The sequence below is a fragment of the Macrotis lagotis genome, chromosome 1 (genome assembly GCF_037893015.1).
Source record: "Macrotis lagotis isolate mMagLag1 chromosome 1, bilby.v1.9.chrom.fasta, whole genome shotgun sequence".
Taxonomy (NCBI): Eukaryota; Metazoa; Chordata; class Mammalia; order Peramelemorphia; family Peramelidae; genus Macrotis; species Macrotis lagotis.
This window is the reverse complement of record NC_133658.1, coordinates 390,547,452-390,567,008: the sequence shown is the minus strand read 5'-3', so window position 1 is coordinate 390,567,008 and position 19,557 is coordinate 390,547,452. Positions and strand designations below refer to the sequence as shown.

At 34.2% G+C, this 19,557-nt stretch overlaps 1 protein-coding gene across 7 annotated transcripts in view; it reads right to left on the bottom strand.

Annotated features, from left to right (window-relative positions):
• Nucleotides 1–19,557, bottom strand: part of EBF1 (EBF transcription factor 1) — a 453,042-nt gene that overhangs the window by 23,174 nt on the left and 410,311 nt on the right. For all 7 annotated transcript variants that reach the window (XM_074212516.1, XM_074212518.1, XM_074212517.1 and 4 more), the window contains exons 11-12: nucleotides 18,691–18,779; nucleotides 167–232 (exon numbers count right to left, since the gene is read on the bottom strand). In XM_074212516.1, coding sequence (XP_074068617.1) covers nucleotides 167–232; nucleotides 18,691–18,779 — 155 coding nt within the window. The remainder of the gene's footprint in view (nucleotides 1–166; nucleotides 233–18,690; nucleotides 18,780–19,557) is intronic.

Below are 19,557 nucleotides of genomic sequence, written 5' to 3'. Positions count from 1 at the left end.
ATAAAAAGAGAAGTATAATTTAATAATCCTATACTGCAATATGAGTTACATAATCTTTTGTTCATATACTTCTCCCCTCCCCCCCCACACTCACACTCTTTCTCAATAATTCAATGAGCTTTGTAGTCTCAGACTATTTAATGTTGAAAAACCAAAGCATCCTCACCTGGTTATTATGTGGCATACCATAGAGAGCCTCCACTAAATCAGCAGCTCGTTTGAGTATTACTTCCTGCCAATAGAAAAACACATATATTCCTTTGAGTGAAGCAAAGATAATAGGGAAGGGACTTTTCTTTAATCTTTTCATACAGTTGCATTCTCCCAGTCTCATTTCCAAGGAAGTCCTCGAACAGGACTGCTTTGGAAGGACCTCCAGAATGGTGTTAAATCATGAGTTTATCCCTGTTCACATATACACTTAATCAAGTCAAAAGGTGAGCGTCATTGGAGCTGCAAGATAAAATACACCAGTCAATTGTCTGCCATCTGCAGGATAAAGCACTCATACGTTTATTGCAGAATACAATTCTGAGGTCATTTACTAGATTACTACAATCGATGCCATTCAGTGCATGTTATGAATCCCTAAGATGTGTTTATTTTGCACTTAATTGCTTATTCCAGGAACTGTGACCTTATCAGACAGGTCATTTTCAAGAGATTTCCAATCAATCTTTGACTACTGGAAACATGTAGCATTAAACTACTTTTGTTTATCTCTCTTGTATGTCAGAATCATGATATGAGAGTGCCCAGAACTAAATCCACATGATGAAGGAATGTGATCCTTTCTCTTTTTTCCAAATAGTCTTAAAACATAATTCTTCCCACCCTCAAACCCTGAAGTTTGCTTTAAACCAGTTTTCAAGGCTGGCCCTATCTACAGTTTTCGTAATGTCAAAAATTTCACTAGTGTTTTGTCATTCTTATACTTTTCTCATTCATGACCATCCTTATGGAAATCTCCAGAATATTTTGCTTTACTTTGCTTTATTTTGGTCTTCACAATACTTCATTGAAACATCTAGCTTGATATTATCTTCTGTTTGCTTTTAACTGTATAATGAGTCAAAATTTTAAATCACAAGAAAAAATGCTAAAAGATTAAAAACATTTTTTCTAAAAAAAATTAAAAACTCAAAGAGATTACTGACATCTAAACTCTTCCCAGATATTCTGAAGATTTTTTAATTAATTCCTGCAAATTCATTCACTCTATAATGCATAAAGAACAAATAAAGAAGAAATTAATTTACTAAAAAGTATATGAATTGCATAGAATCATAAATGCACAACAGGACTTCTGAAAATAATTTACAATAATATGGTTAGCTTTTAGGTTGTATATAAAGTTTTTTTTAATGTAACTTTAAATATTTTCAACACTAGATATTCTACATAGAAAAGGAGTCACAATGCTCAGTTGTCATAGATCGTAGACTCTGATCAGAAAATAGGGATATAATTGCATTCATTTCGCTGTCACCATAGGCTCTTCAAAAATCCTTGAAAAATTCTTGAAATGACAAGCTTTTAGATCCATATTAGCATTTTTCCAATTTTAAATTCTCTATAATATAAGATGAAATAGTTGTCATACTGGAGTAACTACTTATGACATATATAATGTCCTAAATTCAAAAATGAGATGGAGGGGTTTGGAGTTCTCAATAAACATTTATGCTTGCCTTAAGCTGCTCTAGTCCTCTTCACAAAACACATTTCAGTTATTCTTTACACATGAAGTGAGATGCATTATATAATCAATGGATTTTTTTGAATCAATACATCTGAAATATTTTTAATGTTAAATGTAGGTTACCAGAGAATTTGCCTTTCTTTTTTTGTTATTTGTTGTGGCATTTGACCACACTGGTTAATAATTCACTATGGGTATGGATGCACTAAACCTTATCCCCATATCAAATGTAGTCTGTGATGCTTTCACAGAGCTCTCCTAAACCCTGCTGCCTTATCTGACTCCTAGGAAAGATTAAAACAAAACAGCATGAATTTAGTTTATTTGCTCAAATCTGGCTTTTGTAGCTCTCTCTGGACATTTATTTTTTCAAATAAATATTAATGCTATTATTTAGCCTTTCAGGAATTTTGGTTTTGTTCTCCTTTTTACTCTTTGGAAAAACAAGGTACTTCTGGTTTGACTAAATAACAATAGTTTATGCATTAGAACCTGAACTTATAAAAAGGGTTTTTTTCATACGATAAAATCTATGCTTTTAACTGAAATAATTCTTCTCTTAATTTATCTACATTGAATCAACAACTAGGAAAGAGGTAAGTTCATCCTAACAGCTCTGAGATGTCTGGCAGGAGGAAATACATTCTACTATCAGAACACAAGATGTTATCTAATGTTACAGTTTCACTGCTGAAAGGTGGTTTTTAAAATTATTTTAATTATGATATCCAGAAAAAAATAAAATTAACTGTTAAGAAATTTGAGTTCTTCACTTCCATTTTATCAATTGAATATGAAAAATTAAAGTTTCTTTTTTCCTTAAAGTTCTTAGCAGTTGGAGCTTTTGCTGGATCATGATGCTTAAAGCATGTTTCCCATTCAATACATATTACACAACCAGTCATCAATGGAGCATCAGCTGAAGCCAGCAAACAGCCTTAAGCAGAGAAAGTCTACATATGTCTTGCTGAGAGCACTACCTTAAAATAATATTTTTAAATGGATAGGCTATCCTTCACTGAAATATTAACTTTGGGATTTGAGAGAAGAGTCTAAATTGGTCTCAGATTCACCAAAGTTATTCTCATGATATTAGTTATTTCTAGCTTATAGAAAAGAAAGAGGAGCTCCTAAGCCTTCTATGAGTTAGCGCAATGGACCTTGCAAGGTGCTTGGATTGCGATGACCAGAAAATTGCTCTCACCTCCATGTCATTACGCTCCCAGTGAACTAGCCCCCGAGCGTGTTTGTGTTCGGGATCTAATATATTGCCTTTCAATCAGAGCTGAGAGCCACTGAACACACAGACAGAACATGACGAGCAGGTCAGGAAAGCAATAAAGATTTTACAGAGCTGTCCAAGGTGCTAAATTTACTCAATAATGGGTTTGGCACCATAGTGTTAACCTCTCATTTACTACCAGTTTGAGGGACTAAATTGAAGTAGCTGACTTCATTTACCTTGAAATGTATATTTTATGACATTATGTAAGTAGATTGAAAGGGCACTGCAGTTTTAACAATTTAAAGGCTAAAGCATGTTTAAGATGAAACTTGAATATTTATTGTATATTGCACTTAAAGTATATAGAATGTTAAAATGTATTGATTAAATTTGTAAAAGGTATTATAAAAATGACAGGCAATAAAAAAGATGCATGCCTTTTAAAATCAAATTGATACTGTATGCTATCTCTACTATGGTCATGAGTGTAATTTTTTGTAGTTTTATATGGTAATTTGAAAATATCTGTAATTTCACATTGGAAAATGATTGAGCCTGAGATGTTAGAAAAGAAATTTCCCAGAAGGGAAGAGCTAGGTGTTCAATATAATCTTTTGTCTCTGAAATTGTTCCTAAACTCTTATTTTTTGGCATTAAGAGAGAATATAAAAATTCCTCTATATTGAAGTGCAATTTCAATATTTCTGAAAAGTATACTTGACTAACACCAATATTTAATTCATGTAGGCATTTACTTTTCAAGATATTTTCTTCTTTAAAAAATAACAAAATATTCCTTTAATAAAATTCAAAGCATGAAAATGGAGATTGCTTCAAAAAATGCTCAATCTCTCTCTGTCTCTTTGTCTCTCTCTGTGTCCATCTTTCCTCTGTCTCTCTCTGTCTCTCTGTCTCTCTCTCTCTCTCTCTGTCTCTCTCTCTCTCTCTCTCTCTCTGTTCCTCTATCTCTGATATGTGTGTGTGTGTTTTATACACACATTTGGATGTGTGGATGTATATTTTATACACACACACACACACACACACACACAGGTATTTGGAAAGATGAATAAAAATGCCTTAGACACTGCAGTGATTCACTGTGATTTCTGAACCAATATTTGTTCTACAGTGAGATTACTTTTATGTCTTTCAATTTCATTTAAATTTTCATGATATAATGGAGAAAGCACAGGATGCTCATACAGAATACCTCTACCATTTAACAAATTGTATTGACTTTGAGTACTTCACTTAACCTCTGTCTGAGATTCAGTTTCCTCATCTGCAAAATGGGAATAATATTTGTACTATTCATCTTCTGGATAAGCTAAGACTCCATTGATGTGTTTAAAGTGCATTATAATGGTAAATCAACTTATAAATTTGTGTTTTTACAATCTCCCTCAAATTCCAAAGTTAATACTTCTGTGAAGTATACTTCACACATTTAAAAATTCTCTAGTCTCTTCTTATTTCTTTTCACTAAAGTTAGTTTTATCTTCTTTGTTTTGTGACTTGATGAGCAATGACATAGATAATCCATTAAGATGGTAGAGGGATATTTTTGGATAACACAATTAAAAATAATGCTCCTACACCTATCAATGATAAAGTCAAATGATATTTCTTCTTATTTAATTTCAACATTAGATGTTATAATGGCTGCAATACTGATTGTATAATAAGTGCATGGAAAAAATCTTTTTGTTGCAGTAATAACTTTAGTTATCATAATCAAAGTTAAACTTGTATACCTTAAAAATGATATTTATAATTTCTTAGCACCAACCTAGGTGCTGTAAGGAATAGAAAAGAAACTGTTATCATCCTATGACTAAACCTATACAATCTTATCTTTAACTGTTTTCCACTGATAAATCTCTTTATTCATAAGTCTAATCTACTCACATTATGAAAAACTTTTTTTAAAAAATTTTTCTTACATTTAGCTGTGTGACCTTGGGCAAGTCACTTAACCTCATTGCTTTGCAAAAAATAAAATAAATTTTTTCTTGGAATATTAATGCACTTATTTAAATTCTCTGCCACTTTTACCTGCAATGACTTCTACTCTTCCCTACAGATATTCCAAACATACCCATTCTTCCAGGTCTAGATCAAGTCCCACTTCCTGTATGAAATCTCTAACTCATTAAGATTTCATTCTCCTTTGACTTGCTATTATAGATATAATGTTATAAAAATATGATTCAATAATATACTTTTCATAGAAATGTTTTTCACATATTTTAGATTTTCTCTTTCTAATTAGACTATTAGATCCTTGAAGGCAAAGACCATGTCCCATATTCTTCTTTATCCTCTGCAGTAACAAGATGCTAAGCATATAAAGAGGCATTCAAAAAATTTTTTGCGATTGTAAATTCTTCAAAAAATTTGCAAGAAGTTTTAGGGAAATGATTAATTTGCATCAAAGAATTAGAGAACAAAAAGTACATTATTTGCATTGTATTAATGTATTAATACTGACTGGAAGTGCAGAAGATATGTTCAGAGGGTTTGGATAAGTCAACATCTCTACACCTTCCAATAAATTAGAGGTCCACTGAGATTTAACATATATCTTGCCACTACCACCAAGTGTCAGCCAAACCTTGCCTTTATGACCTATAGTACAAGGAAATTCTTTCTGATCTTCTAATACCCTAAAGACCATTGGAACTTGCCATCCACTCCACCTCTGAAACTTGGAATTTCCAATCCTTCCAATCTGCCCTGTAGCAGAATACACTTTAATATGTTGCTTTCTTCAGTGTATAAACTCTTGGAAAGAAGTAACTGTCCCAGTTTTTCTATTTATATCTTCATCATTTAGCAAAGTAGTTTGCACATAGAGAACCACTTAATTTTTTAATTCAAAAGACGTTTTCTTTGGCTCTATACCATTTGGCCCTAAATTTTGGTTCAATTTGAACTATAAACTCCACATGCTTAATTTTGAGAAACATTATTGTACCATATGTCACCCTTGGATGAGTATTCCTTTCTGCTTCTTATGTTTAAAGATTTTGTTGCTGATATAATGAATCTTTCTTATGCAGGTATGTAAGTTCATAAGCTCCTTTCATAATAATAATGCTCTTAAATAACTATAAATCATATAGTGTTTTAAGAATTGCAATGTGCTTTACATATTTCATTTGATCCTCACAGTAACAGTGCCATGATGAGGCTATTCTATATGATTGTCAAGTCATATATTAACTATATCCTAGGTCCCCTGAAATAAATTTTAAATTTAAAAAAGTCACAACTCTCTTAGAAAGTGAATGCCTGGTTCTAAACTGTGGATTAGCTCTTTGATCCTTTCTACTATGCCATTGTAATCTATTATAGTCTCAAAGGGCCACTTACCTTCTAAAACAAAAGAAACAAACATGGACATCAGGAGACTATGGGACTATTTTATTTCTGACACTAATTCTACAGAGAATCAGTATGTATTTGTTGTACTTATTTATATATCCAGAGTGAAAAGAACTGTATATTTCTATTCAAAGATAAAACTATTCAGAAAGTCAGTCCAATGTTTTAAATACTACAGATTATCTGGATTTGCATTCAAGGTACTTCAAAAATTCACCATACAATTATTTAATATTTTCCTTTCCCTTAGAACAAGATACCTTTAAATAATATCTTTCTATTCACAACTAATATATGATTTACAGAACCAATATTTTGATAATGACCATAAGGTAAAAGAATAGATTCTGGCTTTCTTTTTCTCTTGATCAGTCACAGTTTGCAGAGTCATTGAGATAAGACACCTATATTAAAAATGAGAATGACCAAAAAATGGAGAGAATTAGGTTTGTTCTCAAGCAGAAGTCAAACTAAGTCTTTCATGAGAGTTATCATAAAATCCTTCAGCTTTAGTTGGGAACATTCATCTATCTAAGAGAACGCAGCTATCTAGAATTATCTTGATCAGTGGTCTCCAAAATGATGGCATGTTCCTAAATGATTAGCAATCATAGTATGAGAAGAGAGTGTACATCATATTTAGCTCATGATAGCCCAGATTGTGATTGGCCATGATAGGCAAAGGATGACATGTACTTATCTTTAGTTATCCCTTGAGGTCATATTGCATCACTCCCTTTATCCAATAAATTAACAAAGTCTTCCCAGGGTTGTGCAGGAAAGGCTCCCAACCTTTCACCCCCCCTTTGGGTTCCATCTTGATCCCTCAAGGTAACTTTAATTTAACAACAGGTACACAAGCAATATTTTACCCACCACCATCACTACCACACTCTCTGAGAGTGTGAAGGGCTCTGTACTCCAAGATAGTAACTGCTCTTTCCCCTTTTCATTTCTTGGTGGGACAGAATGAGGTGCATTGACTGAAGATGCATAGATAGCTTGTGACTGCATTACAGATCACGTTACATTATATTTCCCTCTAAACTCATGCTTCTACTGAATTTCCCTACTTCTGTTGAGGGTCCCATTTCCTTCAAATCTCCCAAATTATGATCTCATTCTTAACTTTCATTCCTCACTCAGCAGATATTCTTCTCTTCAAAATTACAAATAATCTCTTCAAGTTATATCATCATTTCTCATCTTTCTTGTCTTATCTATATCATTTGATACTATTTAGACCTCCTTCTGGATAGATATTTTTCTCTCTCTGGATTGCTCAAAACAATGTAAGATATAAAATGTAAGATTAAAAATTCTCAGCTCTATATACTTCACAAATTGGAAGTAAAATTTTCTACTCTTGTAATCTTCCAAATGAAGAGTTTCAATGGGTTTTAAACTCATTTGTATTTTAAAAAATCCAGAAAGTAACCTCTAAGTTGACATCAAGATGGGAAGAAATTTATTGACTGAATCTCAACAAAAATCCTCTGTATAACTGGTGGGTGTGATTAAAAATGAAAAACATGATTAAATAAGAACAGACTATAATAAACATCTATCATTTGTGTCCTTGTAGCTCTATGAAATGTCTATTTCAGGTATGAGAATCATGAAAATCATGTATTGAGACAAATTTACTAAAAACTAGACTCAAATCATTGTATGGTAAAGGATTAGACTAATAATTTCTTTAAATGAAGCATATTGGGGCAACTAGGTGGTGCAGTGAATAGAGCACTCAGGAGGACCTGAGTTCAAATTCAACCTCAGACACTTAATAATTACCTAGCTGTGTGACCTTGGGCAAGTCACTTAACCCCATTGCCTTGTAAAATAAAAGAAATGAAGCATATTAATCACATTGATCTCACAAAAAATATCATAATAAAAAGCAAAACATTTTGTAATATTTAACACAATAGTATTTTGAAATGTTTCATTCCTTTAAATTTCTACTTTGTGTAACTTTATAAGATAAAGAATTATTAGTATGATGGCACATTAATATAACTTGCGATAAGTATACAAACATTCATTTGGGATACATGTTCAAAACTTCTTTTGCTGATGGAAAATTATATCAAATAAAAGTTTAGATGAAGTAGGATGTTTCATGTTACTATATACTTCTTGTTATCTAGGTGTTATGTTATTCTTTGCTATATATATATAATTTGTCTAAATAGTTGGTACATCTGTCTTACCTCCCCATCTAGTCAGGAAACTTTTTGAGGTCAAGGCCTAAGTCATATAGGGATTATGACACTTTAGAAATAACATAACTTTGAGTCAGGAAATATGAAATCTATTCCTAATAATGCTACAATTTTTAGCTATGTTACTGTGAGCAAATTGCCTAATATCTATCAGCCATTCCCTATTCTGAAAAATGGATATAATAAAAGAGTAGTTGTAATGAAAATATTTTATAGATTGTAAAGCCATTATGCATCTTTCTATCTCCTTTGCTTAATACAATGTTTTATACATAGTAGGTAATCAAATACTTGTTGGATTTAATAACATATATTAAATGAGATCAGAATTAATTATGATTTAGGTATTCTGTCTATATTCCAACTGCCTCTTCTCTCTGCTTATTAGGAAATCAGCATTTTCATTTATTCCCAGTAACAGAACTTTTGGATCTCCTTGCTATATAGCTATAATAGATTTTAGAATTTAACTTTTTAATATTTCACTTTATAAATAATTCTTGGGTATTCCAAATAATTTATTTTATGTACTATAACTGCAGATAATTGTGAACCTGGCATAGATGCTATCTTTAAGGAGGTCAGGTTTGGACGATGGTCTCCCTTCTCTTGTCTTTGAGTATTTTTATAAGGTTCTGATATATTCTCCAACCCAATAATAGGATTGTCAGTTGAGAGCCAGACAAGACTTCCTGAGCCATTTAGACCAACTTCCTCTTTTGACAAATGAGGAAACTGAGGCCAAGAAGGATTAAGTAACTTGCTCTGGTATATCCTGATACATCCTTACCAGTGACAAGATTTGAACCAGGATTTCTAATTCTATACCAAGGTTCTTTTACCCCATTCTAAGGTCACTCTAGCCCTAATGATCTCTCTCTCTCTCTCTCTCTCTCTCTCTCTCTCTCTCTCTCTCTCTCTCTCACACACACACACACACACACACACACACACACACACACACACAATCGATTATAGCATCCTAAATTTAGAACAGGAAGGTATCTTAGAGGTCCTTGATTCTAAACTTTTGAGGTTAAGTGAATTGCCCAGGAACGCACATAACTATTTCAGAATTTGAATTCACAACTCCCTGGCTCCCTCTGCCCAGTTCTCTAACCATTTGAGAATCTACTAAAAGTGTTCAAAAATATTTGTTGAAATGAATGAGGGTCATTCTTCCTTACCTTCTTTATCTAAGTAGCATCACGGTCACTAGAGCTGGAAGTGCTCTGGCCAATAGATCATTTCATCTAAACTCCTTACCACCAGCACTATTCCTTTCTCCTATCCCCCAATCTTACCCTGCCATACTCACATTTTCCAGATAAAGACACTAAAACAAGTAGAAATAAAAAAAAGAAAAAAATTTACCCAGAGTCACAAAACTAGTAAGAGTAAAGCTATTAGGTGTTCTTATTAATTTAAATCCAGTACTCTAATCATATTTCAGAATACAATTATTTTTATTTTAAAAATCAATACAATGAGAAATGTAGGAGAGATAATCAAAGGGACATTTCAATACTGCTTTATGTCTGGTCTATAGAGTAATTCTCAAAAATAGATATTATTCTAACAATCTGAAATGCTCAAAACAAAATTTTACCATAACATGAGAATGTTTGAATATCAGATTTTAAACATTACTCATAAACCCTACAACTGAATAGAGTCACTTACATTCCATGATGGTTGTAATTAAATGTACTTCTCTTGAAAGGGACATTCTCATTATAACTAAGGGCCACTTTGAACTAAATTGAAATGGAAAGGAGGAACATAGATTAGGTTCAGGTAACAAGCAGTTATTTCTAGAGAAGCATAAAATGATAAACATGTTAACAATTATATTTTATAACCCTGCATTCTAAAAATTTTTATAGTATTTTATGATACTAGGCACTTTCATGGAAGTTGTGACTACATGCAGTGCATTATATGATTATTCATGTGTTTAAAAAGAGAAGTATCCCTCCAACACCACTGACTGAAAATTTGCAGAAATTAATACAGCCAAAAGCTGAATGGCCACCTTTTCTATTGACACAACCTCAAATGCATTCTCTGCTGGTAAGTAATGGAGTGAGTTTCTTAAATTTCTCCGCTTTTCATTTTGCTTTTATATTCAGTTTAAATGAACAGTCCTTTTTCTTCTTGCATCTATTATTGTATCATCACTCAGGAATATGAAAGTAGGCTGAAATCTTCACAGAGTTGATCTGAAAAGCTTAGTCTTGCTTACAAAGACAGTGTGAGATTGCTTTGTGTCATACTTAGAACAGGTTGTAAGCTAATGCAGCTATATCAACATAAGACTACTAACTTACATGATTGACTTTCATGAAGGAAAGAAAAGGCTGTTCTCAAACAGACTGCTATTGCCTCAATGAAAGGGGGGGGGATCAATGAAAGTAAAATGAACAAGAGATTTTGTCTGAGTTGCAGTTAATACCACTGAAGAGCTATGGATATTAAAAGGTCAACAAATAAATTAGTCAGAGTGTTATGAAATGAATGATTTGGCTTATAATTTTATTGAGTGAAAATTGTTCACTGCCTATTAGACCAGGTAATTTTTATCTGTGTTGCCTCAATTACTGTTCCGTAAGCAATAATATAGTTGTAAGAGCTGCTGGTTCGATCGAGTGACCTCTGAGAAGCTGGCTAGGACAGCTGACTTTACTATGATGGATCACTAGTCTTGATCTCCAAGAGGTGCCAAACCTTCCCTTCCTGCAAGGGATCTCATAAAAGAAACATTATGGTTTGATTCATTTTACCAAAAGAGTTGGCTTTTCAAATGTCAGCAGTTAAGTATACATTGTAAAACTAGATTTTTCTAAAAAGAATTATGGCAGTGCTTTTTTTTTTTGAGGGGAAGTGCTTCTACTATTGTGTCTCCTTAAATGGCATCATTGCCATGGGCACATGAAAGTCTGAGTTAGATTCCTTCCATATGCCACACAAACACATACACAACAAAGGTACTAGGCCTTCTTGGGTTCAGAAGAAGAATTGGGTGAGTTATAGTTTTCTTCTTCAAGTTCATTATTCCAGCTGAAGGCCAAAATGCAAGGATTCTAGTTATACCTATCCTTTCTAAATGTTTTAGCATCTCATCCCTCTGAGCCAGTTGAGTCTCCAATGGCAAAAAGAAAGACATAAGGCCTCAATCATATCCAAGATGTGGTATAATAATAGGATACCAGAGTTGTAAAGAACCATAATGATCATTGAATCCAAACCCTTTATTTTACAAAAGAAAAAATCTACAGCCCAAAGATCCATTGTCCTGGTGGGTTAGTAACAGAAACTGGGACTAAATCCTAGAATCCCAAACTCAGTGCTTTACCTATTATGTCAACATCTCATGATTTTCAAATTTTTTGTAATTGTAAATTGTAAATACCACAGGGACTTGGTGCCTACTTGAATAAAGATTGTCAGTGCTGAATTATTACGTTGCTCAAGTCTAGCATAGTAAACAGAGTGAAGACCACCTACCTTAATCTGTTTTGAGTTGTTTTCTTGAACTAAAAATGGTGACTAGCTCTATCAAATGGGGCATTTAATTGTTCTTACCTCTTTAAAGTCTGAATTTTCTTCCATGTATGTTTCTTGTTATTGCTTCTAAACCATCATTAATTGTATTAAATGTTCCCATATGCTACACACACACACACACACACACACACACACACACACACACACACATATACGCAAACACATACTTTTTTTCATATAAGGAGCTTCTGTGCTAAAAACAAAAAAGTATTTGTGTAGAAAAATTCTATTGCTGTAATAATTACGACTGACTGCATCTTTTGATTGTCATTGTTTCCACAACCAAATTAAAACAGAGGGCTATCACCAAGCTACCTTCTCCTGTCCAAACACCACCACCACTGGTATTTGATAATAATAGGAAGGGAAAAGGAAGAATGAAATTTCATTTATAAAATTATATGTTCTTAGATTTACATTTCCACAGTGCAATGAAGATCCATGGTAGCTTAAGGTAGTTCTTTTTTAGATTCAAAAATTAGACATTTTAGGACAAAATAAAAGAGAGGATGTCTAAAAGGAAAAGAAGTAGATATCACAAGTTACTTGAAACAAATAAGTCCCTACTCTTCGGATCTGAATTTGACTATTTTGTGGTTGCCTGAGGAAAATACAACGTTTTTTTTTTTTTTTCCTATACACAGGAGAAAGCACAGATTGACAAATTTTTCAGGAAGTTAATTTAATTCACATAGGAATTTTTCATAAAACATGTTCTCCCCCTATGCTTTTATGACTTTGGGCTAGGCCTCATGTATATCTCATGACCTTCTTGAATATTATCTTCTAATTAAAGAAAAGGCATAGGGCCCTAAATCTTTAATCTAAAGTACTTCTGATTCCTTCCTGGAACCCATAAGCACCATAAGTTGGGATGTTCTTCTGATGGCACTGCGGTTATACATTTTCTTACTTTTGTTTTCACTAATGTCACTACCAGTCTGAACTCCTGATAGGTCTTGAATAGAAGACAAAAACAATAAAAGAATAATTAGACTATATATCGCTAGCCATTTTATTTTGCTCCGACACTGAATTTGTGATAAATCACCAAGCACCAATGCTCTTAAGGGGAAGGTGTCTTTCAGTTTCATCTCTTTCACTGAGCAAAGGAGTTCTGTGTGACTGGTCTGAATTTCAATTTTGTAAGTGTACAGTGGAACTGAATAATATTTGGCACAATGTAGGGTACAACTGAGACACTAAATGGCTGATTTACTAAATTATTATTAGATGAGCCCTTGCTGTTCCAAATGAAAGTGCAGTCACTGTCTTCCTTCATGGTGTGTTCAAATTGTTCTGTGTTTAAATATTCAGCATGAGGCTAATGTGAACTGATGAACTGAGACTATAAACATTCACTTTCAATACAGATAGAGAGACAGAGATGCAACATATCATGGGGCCTGTGGAGGTGAAAATGATTTATATTTAAGGATGTTGCTGCCTACTTCCATTACTTTAAGGTACTCTTAATTAGCATGGTGTTTGGAGTGACTAATTTTGAAAAGCAGGCAAAGCAACCTAGTGGCTATGGAGGCTGCGGAATGCCAAAGAAGGGGAGGCTGGCCTCACTTCCCTAGGCTTCCATTTTATTCCTCTGCCAATACTGATGACTTTATTGCCAACGCTGGATTATCAGTCTACTACTACACTGGGAGGTGGGATAGGAGAGGTAGCTGACCACTACGCAGCCTGTACCCTCAAACAGACACAAGGAAAAATGCAAAACTCCAGACTCTCCTCCCCGCTGCTTCCCATGGATCCACACCATGGTTCCTTTACTGCCACCTGCTGGAAATAACAATAACCCTTTATCATTTTCAAAGACCAATCCCCATTGCTTAGAGGGCAGTTACAGGCAACCACTTAAAACACTGTGATCACTTACAGTAGATTAGAATTTTTTATTGGTACTGTGTTGCCATAACAACATAAAGACAGCAGATGACTTAAGCTAAGCTTGCAAAGCAAAAGGCTGCTCATCTGGCAGTTAAAATGAATACAGTTCACTTCACAAGTTCCCCATATGGACCCTTAGTGTATGGTAATGAGGAGACCATATGGTGAGAGAAAAAATGCATAGAGAACAATTGTGTTCTACTGGCTGAGCGAACTGAGTAGAAGTCATGAGAAAGACTGAATGAGATATTCTGATGTGCTCTTCAGCTCAAGGTTTGGGGTTTGTTTGGGGTGGGGGAGGTGGGGTTTTTTGCTTTGTTGTTTTTATCTTTATTTTGCTTAATTTTTTTCTACTGGATTCTTCTTTTTTTCTTAAGCCACTCTCTTAATATGTCGGGCAAAGAAATGACAAACATGTTGCAAATTTTGTACCATCGCTCATCATAAACTGTCAGTGGTGTTTGCAAATCAGACTTGCAAGATCTTTTTAAATGTGTTATTCTTAAAAGGCAACGGTACTAAGTTTTTAGACAAAGTGCAGGAAAATTTAAGCACTTCTGACAAGCAGAAACATTAACAGTAATCATTTAAAAAAAACACTCGCATCTTTTGCCTTTGTGTTTAGCTGTAAATAACGCTAAAATGTATAAAAGCTTTAAAGTAAAAAAATTGCAATAAATACTTTTTATTATGTTCCCTAAAGGATAAAAAATGCACTGAGCCACCTATGTGTTTGATCTCTATATACACATATAAAGATAGGTAGCTACTATTCGGCTTACTACTAACCAAACCTCAAACCTGGTAGGACAGCTTGCTAAAGGCTGTAAAGTCAATTTTGTACTACACATGCTTCATAAAAGATGAATATAAATGCATTAGTTAGATACGGTGAGCTAAATTAGAAGGTCAGGCAGGGCTGGAAGGGCTGAAAAATCACACAACCAATGACTGTAATTACTCTTTTTTTAAGTCTATTAAGTGGTGTTGTTCTATCAAGGCTCTGGGGTATAGGACATGAGGTACAAGATAAAGTAATGTGTATTTATTACTCCCACAGGATCAATTTACTAGATATTTTCAGCCCCATAAAGCAAAATACACAAATACAGCCTTTGTTACTTTTCCTCAAACTGCTTTATTTTCTTTAAAAGAGTGACTGCTCCTTGAAAGAAATATGTTTATCATGTTGAATTCTTCCCCATACAACCTCCTTTACCCCTATCTCAACCCCTCCCTGTGGTGAATTAGGATAGAGATAATGAGACTATGTTAAGTAGGGTGAGGCCTACAGGGAATGGGTCTGAGAGAAGCTGATGATGCTCTAATGTCCTTATCCTTGCAGAGGAGAGCTAAAGGAACAGCCTGGGACTCAACTGAGGAGATAGAAGGGAACTGAAAACCCCCACTCCCCTCCCCAAGTTGCCTCTCATAGAGTCTGCTTCCAATGGAGATCCTTAAGTTCAGGACCTCTGAACAAATACTGAGAGACCCACTTAAAATGATAACTCACTGAAAGGGCATAGGGATACTGCTAGCCTTCGGAGAAAAAAAAAGATGATAGCTCCTTGCCAATTTGCCTGGGATCACCACATGTCCTTCAGCTGTTGACACTACAGTTTCTAAGAACCCACCCTCCAGACGTCTACCATCATCACAGTGTGTGAAGTACATCCAACTTTCCCCTTGAAATTGGTCTTCCTCATGCTAGGTAGGAATTTGGGGACTGGAAGAAACCTGCTTAGAATGACTGGTGTGGTTTCTAAGCTTTGTCCTAACCTTTCCTCTACCTAGGCTTAGCATAAATATATTATGTTTGTGTACAACAGATGTTTATTAGGATGACTTCTAAGGAGCCAAACCTTCTATTTGAGAAAGTAATTTTAGTTTTCTCATCTAAAAAAACAGGGATAATGATATCTATCCTTCTTTGAAATAATTAGATAAATCACTTGGAAAAAAGTATACAATGCTGCATAAAGATATTATAATGGTGAATGTAGGATGGCAACTTGGAGCTGGAAAGGCCCAGAGAGGCCACTGAATATAACCTTCTTATTTTCAGGTGAAAAAACTAAGGCATAGGGAGACTTGCCCAAGGTTATCAAACTATGTGTCCAAGGTGTACTATGATCCTCACTGGAATCTACCTGTTTCTAAATCTAATCCTCTCTTCACTATTCTAAGAGGAATTGATAATTGAGCATTGATTTGCTGATCTTTCATTTTAGCTTTTCCCTTTGATAAAATACGCAGGGGATTTCCCTTAATAAAATAGGCAGATTCTCTGCCATCATTGATCCCTAAATAAGTTTCCCATAACTCTTAGTTTTTCAAAACTATTTCTAATTACCAAAACAAACTTTGAGTTCCAGTCACTAACAGTTACTCTAAATGTGGCTGTTTTAGAAGGCAGAGATTGAGTTCATTCCTAACATTATAACAACAAAAGGTATGGTAAAGTATAAACTTCTTGAATTTCCCCAGATTCTTAATGATTGCTCCAATCCCTGCTTATTTATTCTTTTCTGACATATTAAGAGGTAAAAAAAATCTTTATTTTACTTTTGACAGGGGAGGATAGCCTCTTGCTAAAAAGACTTTATTTGAGCTACAGTGTGCCCACAACTATAATACCCAGAGTCAATGTGCCCTCGATTTTTAGGCTCAAAATTTTGAGCCCAGACCTAAACTTCTAAGAATCTCTAAAGGGGGAAAAAAACCTCATAAAATCTGTATTCTATTATAGAAAATTGAGGACCATCATAATGACATTTTATATTTTTTTTAAAAAAACCCACAATATCCAAATTTCATAATCCTTTTTTCTGTTCTTATTTTCATTGCCTAGGTGCTTCTCATTGATTTCACATACCTTCACCAGTAAACTCAATTATTTTCCATTTAGCTTGGATGAGGAGGAGGCAATTTAAAGTAAGTAAAAGATCCTATCCTTGATTTTGAGGGTTTAGAGTATATCCATGTGATTCCATGACAGCTATAATTTACATAAACTAGTGTCACCATCCAATCCCAGCCTATAGAAGCTTAATCATCTCTGAGTGCAGCGACACCATTTTAATTAAATCTGATGGGCTAATAAAGTCCTACAGTGGACATTAGGCCCTATCTAGGAAAAAATTCATAACTACCAGACAAGATTCTCTTCTGAAATGTAAATTGAGGTTTGTATTAGAGGGCCCATGAAGAATCTTATAGCCCTGGATCTGTGATCCTAAGATATAGTTTTCATTTGATTAGCTGTCTACCATTGGGGTAAATGAAAGCATTTGGATCACCATAATTTAAGAAAAAATATTTTAATTTTACTCATAAGATATCCACAGAAACATCCAGATAGAACCAAAGATAAATACATCTGAACAATTGAAAAAGACTGTCATTCATTACTATAAATTAGATTACTTAATTATTCACTAAGAATGTCAGAGAGAGAGAGGTAAAGATGGAAAAAGGAATTATTAAAAAGAAGCCCTTTTTAAAAAGAAAAGCTATAACTAAGCTGACAGACCAAAATCACAACTTTTTAAGCAAAATGCTTTCAAAGAGCTCCACCAAGGTGAAGATAATTGAATTCTGAGAGAGAAAAAAAAGAGTGATGTCCTCAGAGTTGGAGAGGACATGTAGCTCACCCATACTGGGTGAAGGCAAAGAGGTTCTGATCTCTGACACTAGTCAAACATAGTCTGCCTTCTAGAAGGACAACATCCTTTAGAAGGTCAGAGGAGCTATCTGACCTTTATAATTCTTTTCCAACACTCAAGGAAGACAATGAGTCTTAGGAACAGCATGATATGAGAGCATCAGAATGGAATAGATATATTTAAAGACTCAGCTGTAGCTGAATGTTTCCAGTTTCATTTTTTTTAAAAAATCTGTTTCTGAAATGAGCTGACATCGCTAAGATATAACTGAATGGGGGGGGAAAAACTTCTTGATTTGACTTAAACAAAATGCAGTTAACATCTAATTTCTGTGTGGGCTGATAATGGAAACTTTACTTTGAAGTCACAAGTTTAATATTTGTTCATAAATTTGGAATCAGAATGATCTTTGAGATTCATTTAGTCTAACCATCTCAAATGAGTAAACTGATGTACAGAGAGACTATAAGCTAGTCCTTTTATCCCTTTCCATTAGTTTACATGGATAATTTACATGCTATATTATGAAACCCAAAAGCAATTAGTGTCTATACAGTTCTTTTGACAAAGGCTTGCCTTGTATCATATTTTCTAATTTTTTCCATGTTTGTCTTGTCTGCACAGCTGGATTTTAAAATCCTTACAGGAAAGCACCATGTTCTCTTTGCATAAGGCAGTATGTATGCTAGTTTAGTTGATGTTCAATAACTATTTGTGTATTGGAGGACATTAAAAGATGACAGATCTGATATTTTATAGTTATTTCTGGTCTCTTGCTCATTCTCATGCAAAGATTTTCCTACTGTAAAGAGTGCCTACATTGTGAGCACCTGTTAAGAGACCAAAACATTGTATTTTTCTGGTATATGTAACAATTAGTGCTTTGCACAGAAAAAAAAACATAAAATACTTCTTACTTGACTATTATGAACAAATTGACATCACTGATGAATTTCACCTTGAAGCGTTCACATTCTGACATATCATAAGTGAAACACTAGAAGGGATCCTGACCTTTGGCAAACGCTCAGGGTCACCGGGGTGCCGGGGAATGACCTTCTGTAACCTCTGGAAACCATAATCAATGGTGGGTTCATTGAGAGCTGCAAGAGAGAAATCACAATTAGAGGATGTGCAAGAAAACAAAGCACTTGGTTTTCTGAACTGACAATGAGGGGACAACAATGGCAGCTAAAAATCCTGGCTGACTCCTTTTATCTCAGATGAGCCCCTAGCATCAAGGCCGAGTTCAAAGACAGTTTGAGGTGAGATGTGAGGATTTGGCTTAATCAGATACTAAACCCCACCTGCTCCAGTGTCTATGATGGTATTTTTGCAAGTGTAGGGACTTTGTAAATAATGCTAGAATTAGACAATTATTTATCTTCAAAATCTCTGGCATGAATTATTTGATAAAATACTTAGAACCCCTTCTCCCCCAATATTTACATATTCTAGGAAAAGTCCTTTTTGATTAGAAGATATATGCCAAGTGCAAAAGAATCATTCATGTTGCCAGCTATTATTAAAGTACTGAATATAAAAACCTTCCTACGTATTGTAAGGGCAGGTTTTTTTTGAGCCATAAGCTTACTATGGTTTTGTCTTTGAGGGGGAAAAAATTCCAACCTCTGCTAAAAGCCACATTTATATCCTCTAAATCCTCTATTTATTATATAAAATGTTTAATAGTCTCTTTGAGTGGGGGCTGATTTTCAAGAAACTATGAGTAGTCAGACTTGATGTTAGCTTGCCAAATGGAACAATAGGCTTTGTTCTAACCCTATCAACTGCTTAGACATTCATTCTTGGTACCCATTTCATAACTAGTCTGAACATCAAGCTGACCTGGACCACTTGGATTCTCCCATTATTCATGTG